Source organism: Ursus americanus, chromosome 8, assembly GCF_024610735.1.
Source record: "Ursus americanus isolate L20-20 chromosome 8, mUrsAme1.1.p, whole genome shotgun sequence".
In the NCBI taxonomy this organism is placed as follows: Eukaryota; Metazoa; Chordata; class Mammalia; order Carnivora; family Ursidae; genus Ursus; species Ursus americanus.
Window position 1 is genome coordinate 49335241 of NC_142134.1, and position 19933 is coordinate 49355173.

Genomic DNA, 19933 nt, shown 5'->3' on the forward strand with positions numbered 1-19933 from the left:
TCCTAAAGACTCAGATACCAGGCCTGCCTCATGGACCTACGTGCTAGGCCAGCCCCAGACTCAGGACAAGGCTCATCTCTAGGGACCCAGGTACCACACATGCCCCGGCATCAGGTAGGCCCTCAGGGACCCAGGCTTCAGGCTTCATTCCAAGGACACAGTCCCCAGGCCTACCGTCATGAAGCAGAACTCCAGGCTGGACTCTGTGAACCCTGGCACCAGGCCTGCCTACCCGCTGACCCAGGCAATGCAATTTTATCAGAATTCCAATGTGTGTTTTTACAGAAATAGAAAACAACAATCCTAAAATTCATTTGGAACCATGAAAGGAGCCAAGTAGCCAAAGTATCATAGTACCTGATTTCAAAATATACCACAAAGCTATAGTAATCAAAACAGCATGAAACCGGCATAAAAGCAGGCTTACAGACCAGTGGAATAGAATAGAGAGCCCAGAAATAAATCCACACATATATGGTCAATTAATCTTCAACAAAGGTGCCAAGAGCACACAATGGGGAAAGGATAATGTCTTCAACAAATGCTGTGGGGAAAATTAGATAGTCATATGCAGAAGAATGAAATTGGACCTTTCTCTCACTCTATATACAAAAACATCAACTCAAAATGAATTAAAGGCTAAATGTAGCACCTAACACTATTAGAAGAAGACGTAGGGAAATAGCTTCTTGACCTTGGTCTGGGCAATGATTTTTTGGATAAGACCCCAAAATCCAGGCAACAAAAGCAAAAATAGTTGAGTGGCACATGATCAAACCAAAAAGCTTCTACACAACAAAGGAAACAATTAACAGAGCAAAGAGACAACCTATAGAATGGGAGAAAATATTTGCAAACCATACATCTGATAGGTTAATATCCAGACATATAAGGGACTCAAGTAATTCAATGCAAGAAACCAAATAACCTGATTAAAAAATGGACAAAGGATCTGAATAGACATTTTTTTTTTGCCAAAGAAGACGTACAAATGGCCACCAAGTGCATAAAAAGGTACTCAACATCACTAATATCAGGAAAATGCGAATCAAAATCACAATATATCACTTCATTTTTGTTAGAATGGCTATTATTAAAAAGACAAGATACAAGTGTTGACAAGGAAAAAAGTGGGCCCTTGTGCACCGTTGGTGAGAATGTAAATTGGTATAGTCACTTTATGGAAAAGAGTATGGAGGCTTCTCAAAGAATTTAAAATACAATTACTATTTGATATAGTAATCTCACTTCTGGGTATATATCTAAAGGAAATGAAATCAGTATCTGGAAGAGAGATCTGGGTTCTCATGTTTACTGCAGCATTATTCACAGTACCAAATGTGGAAACAACCTATGTATCCATCAATGGATGAATGCTTAAAGAAATGGTACGTGCATATACAACGAAGTGTTATGTAGCCTTTACAAAGAAAATCCTGTCATTCACAATGCTATGGATGGACCTGGAAGACATTATGCTAAGTTAAATAAGTCAGTCACAGAAAGACAAATACTGTTTCCTATCACTCACATTTGAGATCTAAAAAAGTTGAATTCCTAGACATGAAGAGTAGAATGATGGCTGCCAGGAGCTGGGGGGTCGGGGAAGTGGGGAGATGTTGGGAAAAGGGCACAGAGTTTCAGTTACGCAGGATGAATAAATTCTGGAGATCTAATGTACAACATGGTAACTCTAGTTAATAATACTACATCGTATACTTGAAATTTGCCAAAAGACTAAATCTTTAAATGTTTTCATCACAAATACATGCACACACACACGTACAAAGATAGCTAAATGAGGTCATTAAAACGAGTTAATTAGCTTGATTGTAGTAATCAATTTACAATGCATACACATATCAAAACATCACATTGTACAATGTAACTGTATACCATTTTTATTTGTCAATTATACTTGCATAAGTCTGGAAATAAAAAAGAACGATCCAAATGTACACAGTTCATACAAATATAAGTGAAAAGTTCTGAAGGAAATAACATCAACATGTGCATTTGTGCTGGTTTTTTCCCTTTAGTTTTATCTTTGTTTTATTAAAAAAAAAACGGTCATGTATAAATTCAATATTCAGAAGTTAGCAATTATATGCACTGAAAATCACTCCTGCAACTCAGATGTGCAAAGAAAATGTGCTGGCATAAAAGCCTACTGTAATATTACTCAGATTTTACCAAGCAATGGCTCAAATAAGCATCTTCTGTATCAGCAGGGAGTAAATATCTCTCACTTGAGAATTTCTTGAAGCGCTTGGATTTTCCAAAGTTCTGGGGAGACTATGGTTTCCTGAGCTAGGATCTGATCATTCCACTGTGGGCATGATTTTCACAGCCACAGGTTGTGATGTGATGCTGATGACACAGTCCGCACAGTTTGGTGACTGGTACTTGTCACTTCCTAGCCGGGGACACTTCCTAATCCAGATTCCTGTCCAGGACACAGTAAAGGAACCAGATCTCTTTTTTCTAGTTCACACTCTCATTTCCAGACCCTGCTCTCCAAAACACAACAATAAACTAGCCTACTGTTTAAAAAGCTTTTCTCATCAGCTGTGTGCTGTGCTGAAAATATCTCCCCCAACGAGGACCCACCCATCTTTGATTCTAGCCCAGGTTACTCCTAGGCCCCAAAATGAAATTACAGCCGCATTAGAGAAGAAATGAAACTGACCCAGAGACAGAGACGACACCTGACAATGACTGATGAGGTTTTGATATGGATTTAAATATGGACTCGGTTATAAAATTAATTACCAACTCCACACTCTGCACAATAGTAGGGGAGGTGAGGGGGGAGAAAAGACAGAGGTTAATGGATACACATAGAGATACATATAGAGATAATGGGGAAAGTTTTAACATATGGTTAGCTACTCTGATCCCTGTTTCTACAACGGGTCATGACACTTGGTGTGTATTTCCAAATTTCTTCCTCATCTTATTCCGTGTTAAGTCTGCCCTCTGTCAGCACCTCAGTGGACTGGATTCTTTTCCTGGTAGGGTGACCCAAAATTTTCTTTGCAGGTTATCTTACCTTTCGGTTGTCCTACTTTTATTACAGGACTGTAGTCTTCCATTAATGCTTATCAGTGGGTTACTTGTAGTTACTAGTAACTAGAAGAAATGTCCTGAGTTCCAGACAGCCCCCTTCTTGCATACATGGTGTAGCCTTCATGCTATTCTCCATTGATAAATGGAATCAATCAGTCAGCCAAACAATAATTTATTTTTCTGAGGGTTTGGTGTCTTCAGAAGCTAAAAATGCCTCATGGAAGTCTCAACTTTCAGTTCAGTAGACCATTGTTTGGGTCCAGATGCCAGCACTCCTCCTTTGAATGCTAAGATATTAATAGAAGAACATCATGGGGATAATAGAGATGAAAATATTTTGAGCTAAACCATAAGACTAATATTTACAGGATCCACTCCTACTTCTACCTCTTGGTTCCCAGATCCATATATTCTTTTTTTATATATTCTGATTTTTAGAAACAAAACAAAACAACCCAGTATTGTACACTGTCATTGGTTAGAACTATATACCACACCCTAAATCTTGAGTTATCATTTCCCACCCCCACCACTTCTTTTAATATATAATCACTTTATTTTTCCAAACCAGTCTTTCATGGAATAAATAACTTGACTGAAAAAGTATTCATTGCCTCCAGGATAAACACAAAGTTTTGTGCTTTCAAAGCTTTTCACGACCAATTTCTAAGCTATCTCTAATCTTATGTGGCAGGTACTGAAATAAATACTTTAATTCTCCCAACAACCCTGTAAGTTAGGTTTTAGTGTTACTCCCATTTTGCAAATAAAAACATTGAGGCACAGAAAGTGTAAGAAAATTCCCTCAGGTCGGACAGCCGGTAAATGGCAGAACTGGGATTCAACACCAGATAGTCAAAATCCAGAGCCTGTGCCCCTAACCACAGTGACACAGTGACTAGCATCATCATCTCTGGGGTCACTTGGAACATGTCATGAATGTTTGCCATCTGCCAGGCGTTTGTGCGGAGCATGGGCCATGATCTCCGTCCCTATCTTGGCTAACGGAAATCCTAGCTCTCGTCACAGGCACTGCTTTCAGCCAAGTCCCCCAAGAAGGCTTCCACGTTCATATATTCTGCTTGTTTGAGCTACTTATAACATTTAGTGTCCTTACCAGACATCTGGAAACCAATAATTCTGTGATAGAATTTGTGTCCTATTTATCTCCCCAGTCATGGTCAGGACAAAGCCACATCACACTCATCTTTGTATCCCACACAATGCCTGGTACATTTCTTGACTGAGAGTCACATGCTTAGTTTGGGTTCCAGAAACTCAGGGAGTTTTCTACAATTACTTCCCAATTCCCATTTCTGCAAACATGGAAGGAAAAGCAAGTGGGAAGAGGACAAGTTTGTTGGAGGAAACACAGCCAGTGGTAGCTGGGAGTTCACATATTTACAACAACACAGGTTTCATAGCAACGACTGGAAAAAAAAACACATGAAGAGTACAGACAATTTTACCTTAGGGAAGAATGTTCTGAGAAACAGATATATTTCTCTTTCTTAAGAATAAAGCCTGCTGTGATATTTCCTAGCCAGCACACAAAAATGTGACAGAAAATATATTGACAGTTCCGTCTCCAGGTGAACTCTACAGCAGACAGCAAACCACTCAAAATAGACCTCTAAAGGTCAAAGCAAATATGTAAACTTCAGAGCAACCAAGTGGCGTCTGCTCCTGCAGAAAACAGCACCTTAGAAGTTGTTCCTCAGAGGTTCCTCAGAGGGCCTTTTCAGGCTTCCCAACGGCTTCATTCAACAAATGCAAAGCAACACGTAATAAATGCAATATACGGACCAATCAGCAATGTGTGAAATAATGTAAAAGATCACTATTTTCACCAGTCTTCACATTTTTCTTTCATTGTAATAAATCAGTGCTCTTTCCAGATTTCCATGCCACCACTTTCCAGATTTTGCACACGTTTTGCTTTCTATCACCTCGATTTCAGGTCCTCAGATAACATCTATTTTGATAGTCCTCAAGCAAGACTGCAGAGAGAAAAGGGTTAAGATCACAGAAAATAGAGAAAAAGTGAGAAGAGTGCAGAATGCTAACTGGGGCAGGTGCGGTGCGGAGAATCAATATGGATTTTCCAGATATTGATTAATATTAAGAGTAGTCTTCAGTTTTGCCGCATATAAGCGATGCTTTCAGGACATCTTATATTCTTTTATGAGAGCTGTATTCCCATTCAAAGTCACCTTGCCACCAAATCGTGCATTTTGAGTTTTTCAGTGTGTTCTGTGCTAAGTTTAATGAAAGAGTTCAGAAAGTTCAAAATGGGACCAGAACAAGACGTTTCCATCAGAATAAGTGATCCTTCTTTTCTTGGAGGAACTGTGCATTGAGACATGGTTACCTCCCCACAGTAAAAGAAGAGTTTTTTCTCATCCAAGAATTTCCAAAGAGACCAGCGGTTCTCAGAAGGAGAGTGCTTCTTGCTACCTATCCCTTGAGGCTGCTTCAGTAAAGCGCAGGTCCGGGAGCTGCCTGTTCTAGGAGACTCTCTTTCTTTTTTAAAAGTATTATTTTTTTTAATTTTAATATAAATTATACGTAAGGTGTGCAACATGATGATTTGCTATACATATACATGGTGAAAGGATTAATACAGCCAGGTTAATTAACATATCATCTCCTCACATAGTTACCTTTGCGTGTGTGTCCCAAAAAGCACCTGAAATCTACTCTTTTAACAAATGTCTAGTATTCAGCGCATTAGTATTAACTATCGTCATCACGTGCGCAAGAGACCTCTAAGACTTATTCGTCCTACATAATTGCAACTTTGTTCCTTCTGACTAACATCTGTTTTTCCCACCACCCCTACCCTGCTAACCACCATTCTACTCTCTGCTTCTATGTATTCCTTTTTTTTTTTTAGATTCCACACATAAGTGAGATCATGCAGGGGACATTAACACTAAGTGAAATAAGCCAGACACAGAAAGAGACTTTCTCCCAGAGTCTTCCAAGTCTTCCAGGCTTGCAGAGAGAAACGTGTCTTCCAGAGTAATTGAGTCTCTGGTCAAACGCCGCAGGTCAAACACAGCCTGCATTAGAAATGCTGGTGGCGAAGCGATAGTAGCTGCTGCTAAGCCTGAAGGGTGGCGAGGAAGGTAATGGTAAATGACCTTGAGCATATTATCAATGGCACCCCTGGTTACTGTTAAGGTCACATCAGTTAGCTAAAGCTCTTTTAGCCACGTGCCACTTCACTTAACACTCCAGGTCGGCAGATGCTCCCCGTTCCCTCTGTACTACGTTCCTTCTGATGCCTCCTGCCCGCGGCTGTCTGCGACCAGGAGCAGCGTTCTTCCACCAGCCGGCAAATATATCTCCCAGGAATCAACTGTTTCTTCCGAAATCTGTTAGATTTATTATTGTGTTAGTAATTATATCTATAATTGTGTAACTAAATCACATTAATTTTAATTCAGTGAAATAGTTTGTTATGACTAAACGTCACTGTAAGAGCAAAAAGAAAGATGTTTATTCTATGAAAACTAAGTTTAATGCCTTTACAAATAATTTTATAAAAGCAAGTACTAAAAAAGAATAATGTCAAATTATTGTGGCCAAGGAAACTACAAAAGATCAGGAGATCTTTTAGATCCCCCAAATCTAAAAGGATATTAAATTCAGATTATTTGCCCAAATAGTCTTTCAATTTTCACTCCACGTTGAAGAACTCCAGACTAACTTCTTCATTGAGTGTGAGGCTTGTGCGTGAAAGACCAGTCAAAACTCTAATCAATATACCAGTAATTTAGCCTTTTTAAAAAAGACCTTGGAAAGACAAGAAGATTAAAAAACAAATGTGCATTTATATTTATTAGGTATGTATCATTTTTAAGAACCCCCCCCCTTTAATCTCTGTTAAAAATGTTTTCGTGGACCATCCTAGCTCTGATGGCATCACTTTGTGTCCATTGCCAACAACCAGCATTGTCTGGCTTTTGAAATACACGGGGAATTGCAGGCAAGAATGTATGAAGTAGTAACAGCGTAAGAGCATGGGGCAGGGGCGCCTGGGTGGCTCAGTCGGTTAAGCGTCTGCCTTCAGCTCAGGTCATGGTCCCAGGGTCCTGGGATCGAGCCCCTGTTGGGCTGAGTAGGGAGCCTGCCTCTCCCTCCCCTCTCTGCTGGTGTTCTCTCTCACTCTCTGTCTCTCTCTCAAATAAATAAATAAAACCTAAAGAAAAAAAAAAGCACGGGGCAGACTTTTCATTCTATTCTATTGCTCATGTAGGTGTCTATCTTTGAGCAAGTTTGTTATTTGCTTCATTGATTTCCCACTTTATACCAGAAATAAAGCCAGCTCACACGGACACTTAAGATAACACCACAAATTAATATAAATTTCCGGACTTGAGGAAAATTAACATTCTGAATCAGTTTCTTCACAGTATGGTAAAGAATAAGTGAAACACCTTCTAAAAACCCAAGCATACAGAAGGTGTGCAATAAATGTTAGTTCATTTCCTTATCTGGTCAATAAAAAGATATACTGTTGATGCATAAATTTATGGTAATTACGAGATTGTTCTATACTTCTGTGTAGTGCTTTGTGTTTTTAAAATAGATATACTTTCCTATATATTCTAATTAATCTCACAGAGCAACAATGTGGGATAAATAGAGCAGGTATAATGATCTATTTACATTGTATAAAACTGAAATGAATAGATGTGAAACTCCTAAATCAAGTTCTTTCAGAAAGTTAACATAAGTTTATGTTTAAATAAGCTTATTTATGAGCGTGTTACTCTCATTAGCGCCTGCAACTCTGTGAGATTCTGAGGGTTTTTTTTTTTTAATTTCATTACTCTTCCATAATGTTCTTCTTTAGAGGGTCGCAAATAATCACCAGAAAACATAACACTTTAATTCCATGCCAATGCATGAGAAAAAGAGTAAAGGAGACAAACACAAATTTCTCCTGAACATAATTGAAAGAGAGCTTTTGTCCGAGATAGGGCCTGAAAATTAGAATCCCCTGTACTATTCTAATTCTCCATCCCGGTTATACCCCAGACAGGAAGGACATGGGGACTATGGTCGGATTTGCAGACACATTGCCAGTGCCGGAGTACGCAGGACATTTCTGGATAGGCCCTACTGCTTCATAGAATCTCAGAACCATGTTGGAGCTGTGATGAGAATTTGTTCACTGATTTCAGAATCTCTTCCCTCTTTCTTGACAGAAGAGAAATCTACTCTCAACTAGTGATAATTTGCACCACTGTCTTATTCTGGTCTGGTCATATTTAATTTCATCTTTTGTCCCTTCTCTCCTGTGAGGCAACTGTTCTGTACATTGATTTTGCCCTAATCTATAGCTTCATATAAGTGGAATCACATAGTCTGTTCTTCATGTCTGGCTTAGTTTATTCACGTAATGTCTTTGAGATCCATCCATGTTATTGTTAGAATCAATAGCTGGGTCCCTTTTTATTACTAGGTACTGTGCCCCTGTGTTAATATACCATAATTTTCTTATTAATTCTCCTGTCAGTGGGCATCTCGCCTTTTGCCTATTATGAATATAGATTCCATGAAACTCATACACAATGTGGACATAGGTTATTTATTTCTCTTGAATAAATAACTAGGAGTAAAACTATTGAGCATGCAATTACCTTTATTCAAAACCATCAAAGGGTTTTCCTAATTGGTCGCACCAACTAACCTTCTCTTTAGCAATGTGTAGAAGATCCAGTTGTTCCATATCTACACGAACGCTTTAGATCTCCAGTCTTTTAAAAGGTTAGCTATTCTTTTTTATTTTTAAGATTTTTTTCTTTATTTATTTGAGAGAGAGAGAGAACACAAGCACAAGCAGGGGGAGGGGAGGGGCAGAGCGAGATTAGAAGCAGACATCCCACTGAGCAGGGAGCCCAATGCAGAGCTCAATCCCAGGACCCTGGGATCATGACCTGAGCTGAAGGCAGACGCTTAACCGGTTGAGCCACCCAGACGCCCTTCAAAGGTTAGCTATTCTAAATATGATATGGTGATGTTGCATTGTGGTTTTAATTTGCATCCCCCCAAGGACTAATATGTATATTTCCCCTTGTTTCCAACCATCCATATATCTTCTTTTTGTGAAGTGCCCACTTCTTTATTAGATTGTCTTTAATAATGATTTTCTGGAGTTCTTTATATATCCTAGATGAAGTCCTTCGGCAGATATTTGTACTGTGAATATTTTCTCCCAGTTACAGCTCCCCTCTTCATTTTATTTTTTAATGAGGAGATTTTAATTAAGTCTGATTTATCATTTTCTATAGTTAGGTGTCTTGTGATTTGTTCAAAACATCTTTGCCTACCCCAAGACTGTAAAGATATTCTCCTGGTCCAGCGTTAACGTTTACATCAGAGTTTGTCAGTCTTGACACTTTGACATTTCAAACTGGAGAATCCTTTACTGAGGGTGGGGTTATCTTGTGTTTTGTAAGATCTTTAGCAGCATCCATGGCCTGTAGCTACTAGATGTCAGTAGCAGGAGTAGTGGGAATGGTAGTAGTAGCTTTCAAGGTCATTTTTTTCCATATGAGAATCTAGTAGTTCCAGCATTATTCGTCAGAAAGACTTCCCATTCTGCACTGCCTTGACTTGGCATCTTTCTTGAAAATCAATTGACCTTATTGTGTATGTCTATTTCTCCATTCTTTATTCAATTTCACTGGTCTATTTGTTTATTTTATTCTACCCATAAAACATTTTCTTGAATATTCTAGATTGTTTGCATTTTTATATAAATCTAAAATTATTGGTCAAACTTTACAAAAAGTCTGGTGGATTTTAGTTGAGACTGCATTGAAACTATAGATATCTTTAAAATGTCATCTTCCAAACCAAAACGTGGTATGTTTCCTCATGTATTTGGGTTCCATAATTTTTCAGCAAAATTTACACTGTAGTATTAAATGTAGAAATCTTACACATATTTTGTAAAATGTATTCCATCCAAAGATTGCTGATAACATTATAAATTGTATTAATTTTATATTCTAATTGTTTACTTGTGCATTGTATTCCTAATTTTTACAAAATGACCTCAAATCCAACAATTTTAACTTCACTCTGAAGTTCAGTAATTTGTAGATTTCTTTGGATTTTCTACATTCCAGTCATGGTATTTATAAATAATGAGCTTTATTTTTTCCCAATCTTTGTGATCTTTTTTTTTCCTTGTCTGTTTCACTGGATAGGACCTTCATCATAATATTGAATAGAAGTGATAAAAGTGGACATTTATGTACTCTTATTGATCTTAGGGGAAAAATATTTAATATTTTTACCATTAAGTATAATGTTAGCTATAGATTTTTATACTCAGTGAGTTCCTTTCTTTTTCAGTTCAAGTGTTGAGTTTTGCTCTAGCAAGCAGCTAAAGATACCATGATACCATGCAAGTTTTGTTTTTGGTCTTCTAAAGGCAAGGGTGTTTTGTTTTTTCCCTTAGGTTTACAATAAAGCCCTTAATCCTTGGCCTTAATTCTAAATATGGGGCTTTTCAGAGATTTTAAGGAAACATTCATTGTGTTTACCACTTGAACTCCAAACTCTGACTTTGCAGTATGAGCAGCTGTTGGAATCTCTGCTCAACTCTCTGGTCTCTCAGCTATTTCTTTCCTCTGGGTGATATTGTGATTTATAATAAATACATATTTGGTCTTTGTGCCCTTTTCTGGCACAGAGCTAAAACCCTTAGAATTTAGGACAGCTTCTGAGTTGGTGGTGATGCTGGGAGAGTGACATGTTTGGAGAGGGCATGGAAGTTCCTTTCCCCACACCTCACCCTATACGTCTCTTCCATCTGGCTGTTCCTGAGTGACAGCCTTAACTGGTAATCTGGTAGGTAAGATGTTCTCTGAGTTCTCTAATCAAACCCAGATTGGGGGTCTTTGGAACCTCGTATCTCTAGCTGGTTGATTAGAAGCACAGGTGACAACTTAGACTTTTGATAGACATCTGAAGTGGCAATGATGGGTGGGCCGTCTTGTGGGACTCAGCCCTTAACCTATGGGATCTGACACTATCTCCCGGTAGACAGTGTCAGAATTGAGTTGAACTGTAGGACCCCCAGATGGTGACAGAGAATTGCTTGGTGGTGTGGGGAAAACCCCCACACATTGAAACTGGTCCCAGAATATTACTCTGCATAGGTAAGTTAGGAATCAGCCCAGGATTTAAGTGGAATTAATAAGCAGATTTGGTGGCTCCATCCATTTGGTTCTCTCATTTTTTAGAATTTTCCATTCAGTTCCAGGCATCCTGCAACCCCAAACGTCAATATTTATTTCTTTAATCTGATAAGTTTGCACTTTCTTTGTGAGCTATATTCTGTGCAAACTGAGAAGTGTTCTCAGAGGATAAAAGCTGGACAAATGTAGATTCATTTTGTTTGTTTTCTTTCTTCCTGTGATTGAATCCCTTCCAGTTTCTTTCTGGTTGTAGTTGTTTTCCAACGCCTTCAACAATTGTTTATTTTTCATTACTTTGTTCAAAATAAATGTGTTATTAGTAGGAGGCTTAGCCTGCTATAAACTGTTCTACTATTACTAATTGTCACTCCCCATATTGGATTTCTTACAGTTCCTCAAACATACAGTCTTTCTCTGACCTCTGGGTCTCCACATACATTATTCCTTTACCTGAAGCACAATCACCCTTGCTCTGTGGCTAACTTGTTTCCAATTATCCTTCATGCAGGAGTTGAAACATCAGTTGCTCAACAAAGCCTTTTCTTACCATTTCTAACATATCTAGGTTGGTTCTCATGCTATAATTCCCATAGCACACTGTACTATTTGTTACATATAAGATTCATCTTGCTGATACTTATTTAATACTTTCTTCCTTCTTAGAGTGTAAGCTGCATGAGAATAGAAACCATACCTTATACCCTGCCTCACTGATAAGAAAGTACTCGGTAAAGCTGTATAGCTTTTTACAATGCCAAAGTGTAAAATGTTTTGATTACCTTTTCACAAATATTGAGCAATGATTTATTACAGTCATTCATAAGGGACTCCATCAGGATACAGACACACGTACAGGTAGGCATCAACCAATAATTATTACAAAATTTCTTTTTGTCTACTTTGCTAACATTGCCTATGTGTTCAAACTATGTCCAGCTCAAAAATACGACAGTACCTTTTTGGAGGGCTTTCAGTGACAACAGCACAAAGCAAATATTTAAAAAAAATATGATCATATTCCTTTCCACTGTCCAGAGCCCTCTTCCTCTCTGTAGCTGAGATACATAGAAATGCATTATGCATCTCGGGAGTTGGATTAACTCTTTCTAGACAAAAGGGTGACACTGCAATAGGCACCATTAGATATATTTTGTCATCTCTTCAGAAAATCAAACACATTTAACAAATCAGAGTTTGGATATCCTGGAATGCTCCTGGGTGCTCCATTAATTTCAAGTAGAAACCAGGGTCTAGCACAGGGCATGGCACATCGTTGTGAAACAAACATTTATTTAATAAATCAATGAAAATGGCCACAGCAAAAATTCAAAACAAAGGCAATTGTCATAAAGTTTATTGATCAGTCCATAAACATGACCTTTAAAAAAAAAGTATAAACCATACTACTGACTTTGGTTAATAAAATGAGGTGGCCCCGCGGGTGGGAGGTCCACCTAACCAGCACAGCTCTTACAGCGCTGAAGACCGTTCTCGTTGCAGGCAGTACACTTCAAAGCTTTGAAAGAGTCTGTAAAGCAGTTTCGAAACACTGACATCTTGCTCCCGTGGCAGACGGAGCACGGAAGAAAGCCAAAGCCTCCACAGGAGGGACACTCATGTGGATGCTGCACTCTCTGTAGAGGGCGGCAGGGGGACAAGAGAGGACAGAAAATGCGTTAGCGTGAACAACTCAATCAGCCTCCCTGTCATTCCGTATTGTGGATGGTCGTAAAATAATATTGGCATAATATGACGGTGGACTTGAAATCACAGACCATTTATGCACATCAGACCTAGGGGGAAAGCTCGCTGAAGTTTTCCTTATCATGCCATTGATGGCCATCAATAGCACAACCTTGGTTTGTGAAGGCTGGTGCATTTTAGGTTAAAGGCATCCATATCCCAGGAAATCTATCATATGAAAACACATATCTACAAACCAAGCTATTCAGGAAATGGTTATTCGCATTAGAGGAAGGTACTGTAGCTTTCCCTGTAGTATCTCTTAACAGTTTTATATCTTTGTTTATAGAAGAGTATCACTAATAGTGAGCCTGGAAAATCAGAAAACTAAAAGCTGAAGAGTGGAGGAGCCAAGATCAACTGAAGATTTATCGTTGTATTGCACATTGGAATAATGCTTTGTTTTTTTAAAAGCACTTTCAAATGCTGTATTGTATAGAATCTTCCCTCACCCCATCCTTTACACATACAGACACCTTCTACTGCAAAGCAGATAACTCAGGCATCTTTGCCCTCATTTTATATTTAAGGAAATAGGCATTGAAATCTTAAGACATTTATCTAAGTCCATAAAACTTCCCACAACGGCTATCCGCCGTTCTACCTCACGTAAAGACAAATACCTTCCTACTGGAATGGAGATAACTATGTGGAGTGTTGAGGCTAATATTTTGAAAATTATTCACACACATTCCTATTTGCTTCTTTGAGCACATATCCTTTGCCGGAGTCCACGAGTGGCATCCATCAGCCGCGGGGAGATTAGGAAGGAGTCATTACAGAGGGAATACAAAGAGAAACGTGAATTAAGACCAAGCTTCTGACTTGCAAAATAGGAGTCTGCAGCCATGTTTGAAGGCTTGGCTTTGTGAAGAGAATAATTGCAAAAATAAGATTGGGAAATATGTTTCTATACGCACACGCAGAAATACACTCAAACATACTTTACACACACACATGTATGGCTGTTCTCCAGAGACTCACAACCCTACATACTAAAGTCTCCAAAGCACCCAAAGGAAAAGGAACCTGACTAACAGGGTGTAACCCACCATTTCCCCAGCGCATACAGCTGTGATAACCCTCCTCCCAGGAAACAACTCTAATTCTCTCACAATTAGTACCTTAAGGAACGTACTTTGGGGAACAAACATGAAGGGCATGATTGCCTGAAAATCTGTATGTTCCCAGACTCCTTTTCAGATATACATTCTCTCTCTATAGCAAAGTTCACTGGCAATCACAGTTTGACTTAGCTATTATATCAAGAAGGCAAAATCCATGTGATATCTCATTTTTAGTGGCACAGAATCACTTTGATGGAAAGTAGTGGCTGGCAAGCTGAATGAAACAAACAAGGAACTTTACCAAGATTATAGATTCAAAACTTCCCCAAAGGTTAGATTGAGTGTGTATAGCAATCTAGTTACTTTGTAGGTGGGTTTTGTCATTCCTTTATGTAAGAATTGACCAAAACATGGTATAGTGAATTTATAATTTTACATAATATTACGAAGTCTTTAGAAAAAACCCAACGGCTTTGAGTAAAAACAAACCTAGTGATAGGAAATGAAGGTAGTTTAAAAGCAAATTATAGGAGAATTAGTAAATAATGGTGTTCTTATTAAATTTTAGAAAGAATATGATAAAAGATAGGTCCTTGACATTGACTAGAGCTATGCTAGGAGTTTATATTAAAAATATATAATGACTTGTACAGTAAGAGCCCTGACTGGTCAGAACAGATGCTGGGCTGGCCTAGGTCCTGGAGAAAGGAACTGCAGGGCCTCTGAGTCCAGGACTTCACCCATTAGTGCTGGATTTTAACTAGGTCTGGGTTCCAAGTGGAATAGGGTCATCAAATTTTGCAATTAAAACTATGAGATGCCCAGTTAATTTGTATTTCAGATAGATTACAAATCAATTTTTATATAGGTATGTCTCAAATATTGCCAAACTATGGAAACAGCCCAAGTGTCCCTTGATACTTGAATGGATAAAGAAGATGTGGCAGATACATGCAATGCAATATTACTCAGCCATCCAAAAGAATGAAACCTTGCCATTTGCAGTGACGTGGATGGAGCCAGAGAGTATTATACCAAGCGAAACAAGTCAGTCAGAGAAAGATAAAACCACATGATTTCACTCATATGTGGAATTTAAGAAGCAAAACAAATGATCACTGGGGGGGGGGAGAAGAGAAGCAAACCAAGAAACACACTCTTAACTACAGAGAACAAACATGGTTATCAGAGGGGAGGTGGGCGGGTGATGGATTAAATGGGTGATGGGGATTAAGGAGCACACTTGCTGTGAGGAGCACCAGGTGATGTATGGAAGTGTTGAATCACTATATTGTACACCTGAAACTAATATTACACTGTATGCTAACTAACTAGAATTTAAGTAAAACAACAAAAAACAGCAAATCCCACGGTCTTTCTTTATAGTTTTTAACCTTTATTTACATCCATGCTCATGTCCAATAACATATTACATGGGATCCCCACACCAAAAAGAGTTAAAATGATAAGTGCCGTGACTGAAATAGAAGTGGGGGTGGGGGTGATCAGGTCTGGAGCTCCCACTGCTCCATTAGCCTCCAGGAATCTCATTCCTGTTAAGTCATCCAGCACAATCTACTCCATTTGTTCTTCTAATAAAAATAAATAATTCAGTTATTTCTAGCGGTCTCCTTCAGAGAGTACTTTTATTATAAAGTTATACTTGTGTTAGGCTGTGGTTCCAACTTAGAAGAGTTTCAACAAAGAGAAAGAACCGGCTTGGATTCGATGTATTAGATGCAGCTAAGTAGACAGTTCTGCCTCCAGGACAGATGTTGAAAGAGCTAGAAAAGTCCCCTAAATAGGGACAATGTTCTAGGGAGGAGGAAGAAGGAATAACCGAAGTTAGCAATAGTCACTATTCATAGCAACAAAACAGACTTCCACTTTCAATGAAGAGGTTTATTGCAGAAACACTGAACTTGAAGGAATTAGCTCTTCCGTGCCCTGTAGCCCAGCAAAGCGAGAAGCCATGCAGACCCGGATGAGAATAGCACACAGAGGGCTGAGTCTACAGAATGGCCCTCCTTTGAATAGTGGTTTGGGTAGAGGCATGTCTCTTTGGGGTGGAATTCAAGAAAAAAGGAGGGAGACGTTATCTCCCTTTTTGCCTATTTCTGTTCACATGTACTTGGTGAGAGACTTTAAACTAACAGATACTCAGCAGGTGAGACACGTCCATGTATTCATCCATTCCACAAATATTGAGTGCCTACTTGCCAGGCACTGTACAAGGCACTGGGGATAAAGCAGGGAACCAGACACTTTCCTGTTCACTTCATAGTAGCTCTCAGCCCCACCCTTAGGTCTTTGACTGAGTCTGCTCCATACTGCAGTCATCCGAACTGAAGCACAGAAGAACTCCGGAGTCTCTAACAAAGGACCAAGGGGACAAGGGTAAAAGGATGGAGCTTATGAATGGCTGTCAGATAGATTTCCTTTGTGGCACAAACTCAAATTCAGAAATATAAAGAGCTTTTCCCCTTATCTAATATAGAACCATCAAAGGCTTTCAGTGTCTTCCTCAAGATTAGGAAATGAATGTATTTATTATTTTTAAACTCAGATTATCTATTCCTATTCTAGTAGAGCTTGAAAGACTCTTTAAGTAGTCCAGTGAAGAGGAAGTCATTTATCTGAGTTCCTGTAACCATAAACCTCATCATCCAGATCGTCTATGAAGCAAACTTATCCATATAACAAATTGTCAAAGAGTGCACACTTGGCATGTAATCATCTCTGGACAATTTACCTCTATGTATTTTGTTTTAAAACTATATTCAATTTAATTCAGCAAATCCTTGCTGAGTGCCTGCTAAACACCTCTCTCTGTCTGATCAAGCTGCTAATAGACACAATCTTTCCTGATAATCAGAGTTTCAGGCATCCTCCATTTGCAGACTTGAGAAAGAAGCCACTGAACAAAACGCAGACACAGAGGAAATCTGCAGCTTACTATCCTAAATGTGTAAGTCTAAATATATGAGTCTGGTCCTTGAACCTAGGGTGATGGACTGCTACAAACCTGCTTAAAAGATGTTCAGATTTCAGAGAGAGGCAGACAGGTGGCGCTGTGCCGCTCTGCGCTGTGAATATGCCACGCCCCCCCCCCCCCCCCCCGTGGGAGGGGAGATCATCCAGAACTATGCTTCCCCGGGGAGGGTTGGGACAGTTTGTGACAGCTCCAATGCCCCGTAAAAATGGCCTGTGCCATTTCTAGCATCCTCCATGTGTAGCTGAAAATCTTACCTCTGTTCTTCATGAACAATAAATAAGTAGTCCAGCCCTCAGGGGAGAGTCAGATTTTACAAGAAAAAAGTACAGGAAATGGACACTATGTTGGCAATCTCATTAGAAATGACAAGAATGTTTGTTCACATCTTTAAAAAAAATAGCAAGGCAAAAGCTTGCGTGGAGCTTCTCTACCATCTGCAATCTTTAATTCAGTGTCTGCCATAACCAGGTGTTTGCTAATACATCTCAAGGCTCCCCTGGCTTTCTCTGTGTGGACACCGGCAGGAGCAGCTATCCATCAGGGTTATTGTTTAGGGGGAGCCTTAAACACTTCTTTGCTTCTAATCTCCAGCTTGTTTATTCATATAAAGAAATACATAAATATATAAATAAATACATTTTACTCAGATGGTGTTTCATTCCATCCTTCTCACCCAAGCATTATCCTACATAAAATAATGATTTTTCTCTCCTTTTTCATCAGTTAACTGCTTTGCCTTCTCAAAAAAGAAACCTTGGATGAAAGAGGATTCATTCATCTTTTTGCTCAACAAAGATTTATTGTCTATTATTTGCCAACCCCTGTTCTAGGCACTAGAAGGAGAGAATAGAACAAAATAGACAAGGATCTTGTGTCCACACAGAGCTCCTACTGTATTGGGAGGATCCTGTGCAAAATCGTCTCAGGAAATGTGGTGCACCCAGCACCAGTGAGCCCAAGTATCCATACCAGCTATGGCTATACTCCACCTGCTTCTGCTGGCTTTGGCCAAGCTCCTCACGGGTAGGTCCACTGACGATCTTCATTAATGAATCAGGCCCACTCAGCTTCCCAGAGCAATTTTCACTTGGGCTGGATGTATGCTAAGATTCTTTGACTGGGAAATTTGAAATTACTTGCTGACTCCATTTCTAATGGTCCTGCAACTGCTATGCCTCTTTCCTCACCATCATTTGGAATAACTACTGAAAACTAGGACCTAAATTATAAGGACCAGGACAGTCATCGTCTACCATGTAGCACCAACTAACAGCAAACCAGAACTTGGCAAGATCTCTAAAGTTATCACCAATTTATCTGTCTTCCAAGATGCCCCAACCCTAGTTTCAGAGCCTAGAGTTAAAATCTAGCCTGTTCCCTGGATCTAATGCTCTGTCTACTTGAGCCCTGGGTCCTGCCATGTATGGTTAGATTTCCCAGCCTTAAGTTGAGAGGCATGGCAGAATAGATTCATGCTTAAGACGATGGGCTTTGGAGTCAAGGTGATTAGAATCATGAATCAAACACTGTATGTAAGGTCTTCAGCAACTGATCTAATCTTCTGTGCCTCCATTGCCTTGTTAATAAAATGGGGATAAGAGAACTCAACTTGCAGAATTGTTGTGAGGTTTCAATGACTTAATACATGTAAAACATCAAGAATATTGCTTGCTACATAGTTAAGCCTCCAATATTTCCAACTTCATGAATATTTAACTCTTACTTCACTGCCAAAAGTCAACCTGAAGAATGGGATAGGTTTAGACCTGAATCTTGCATCCCTTACCCACTTTTCTTGGCTCTTCCAATTGCCTCTCCTGAAGGTCAGTATCTTTACCTAGGTTAGTGTGCCTTAAGCCCTAGCCTCTTTCACAGGCAGAGTTTAGGGCTTTCTTGGATGGCCGCAACGTCTCTCCCAGTTTTGTTATATGGGAAAAGCAGCCCAACAGAGTTATAGCACCTTACAGCAACTATAACAGCAGAACCCAGTAGCATACAATTCTTTTCAACATCAAGAATTGTCTTAAATATTTGCACCTTACTTATGTCATCTGTAGAATGGAGACAGACTTAATGAAAAGAACAAAATCTTCTTTCCTGTTCACTTTGAGCTGAGAGAGAAAGGTTATATTTATATAGCATGACGGGGTTAATCAAGTTGAATTAAGGGATTATAGACTCAAAGAATAAAAGTCCATGAACAGCTAAGCCAATCATCAATCTTTAAAAAGAGTAATGAGAGAGGTTTACCCTATATGACTCCAGAAGATGCTGTTAAACCACAGAAATAAAAATATATGATATCGGTACAGTAAGAACTGACAATAGAACGGACTAGAGAGCTCAAGCCAAGACCCAAGTATATATGGGGATTTACTATGATATAAAATTGGCACAACAAAGCAATACAAAAAATAGTAGATTATTTAGTAGGTGATTTGGGGAAGCTATCTCATCGTAAGTGAGAAAATGAAGGGCAACGCTGTCGGGACCCCTCTCACTCCCGAGAGCTTTTTCTGTATCTTCACTTAATAAACTTCTATCGCTTTACTCACAAAAAAAAAAAAAGAAGGAAAGAAAGAAAGAAGAGAAAATGAAAGTGCATTCTATATGAATTAAGACCTATATGTGAAATGTTATAAAGTTAATAGAAAGGAATGTAGGATAACATCAATGTGACCTTAAGATGAAAGGTTACTTCTTTATGACAAAGAATGATCCATTTGATTATTATCAGAGGATTTCTACTCGGTGAAGGACATCATGAAAGAAACTGAAAAAAGGAAAGGACATATTGACAATGACTAAAACAAACAAAAAATTAATATTTAGAA

General features: G+C 39.0%; 1 protein-coding gene across 4 annotated transcripts in view; it reads right to left on the minus strand.

Moving 5' to 3' along the window:
• Positions 1-12619: 12619 nt before the first annotated feature.
• GRXCR1 (glutaredoxin and cysteine rich domain containing 1) overlaps positions 12620-19933 on the minus strand; it is a 296334-nt gene continuing 289020 nt past the window's right edge. For 2 of the 4 annotated variants that reach the window (XR_015725511.1, XR_015725509.1), the window contains one exon: positions 12790-12928. Coding sequence is in view for 1 of the 4 variants with exons in the window: in XM_045815995.2 (XP_045671951.1) it covers positions 12749-12928 (180 nt within the window). In the remaining 3 variants the exon portion in view is untranslated. Of the gene's footprint in view, positions 12929-19933 lie in introns of all 4 variants that reach the window. The other 2 variants (XM_045815995.2, XR_015725510.1) reach the window with 2 other exon arrangements.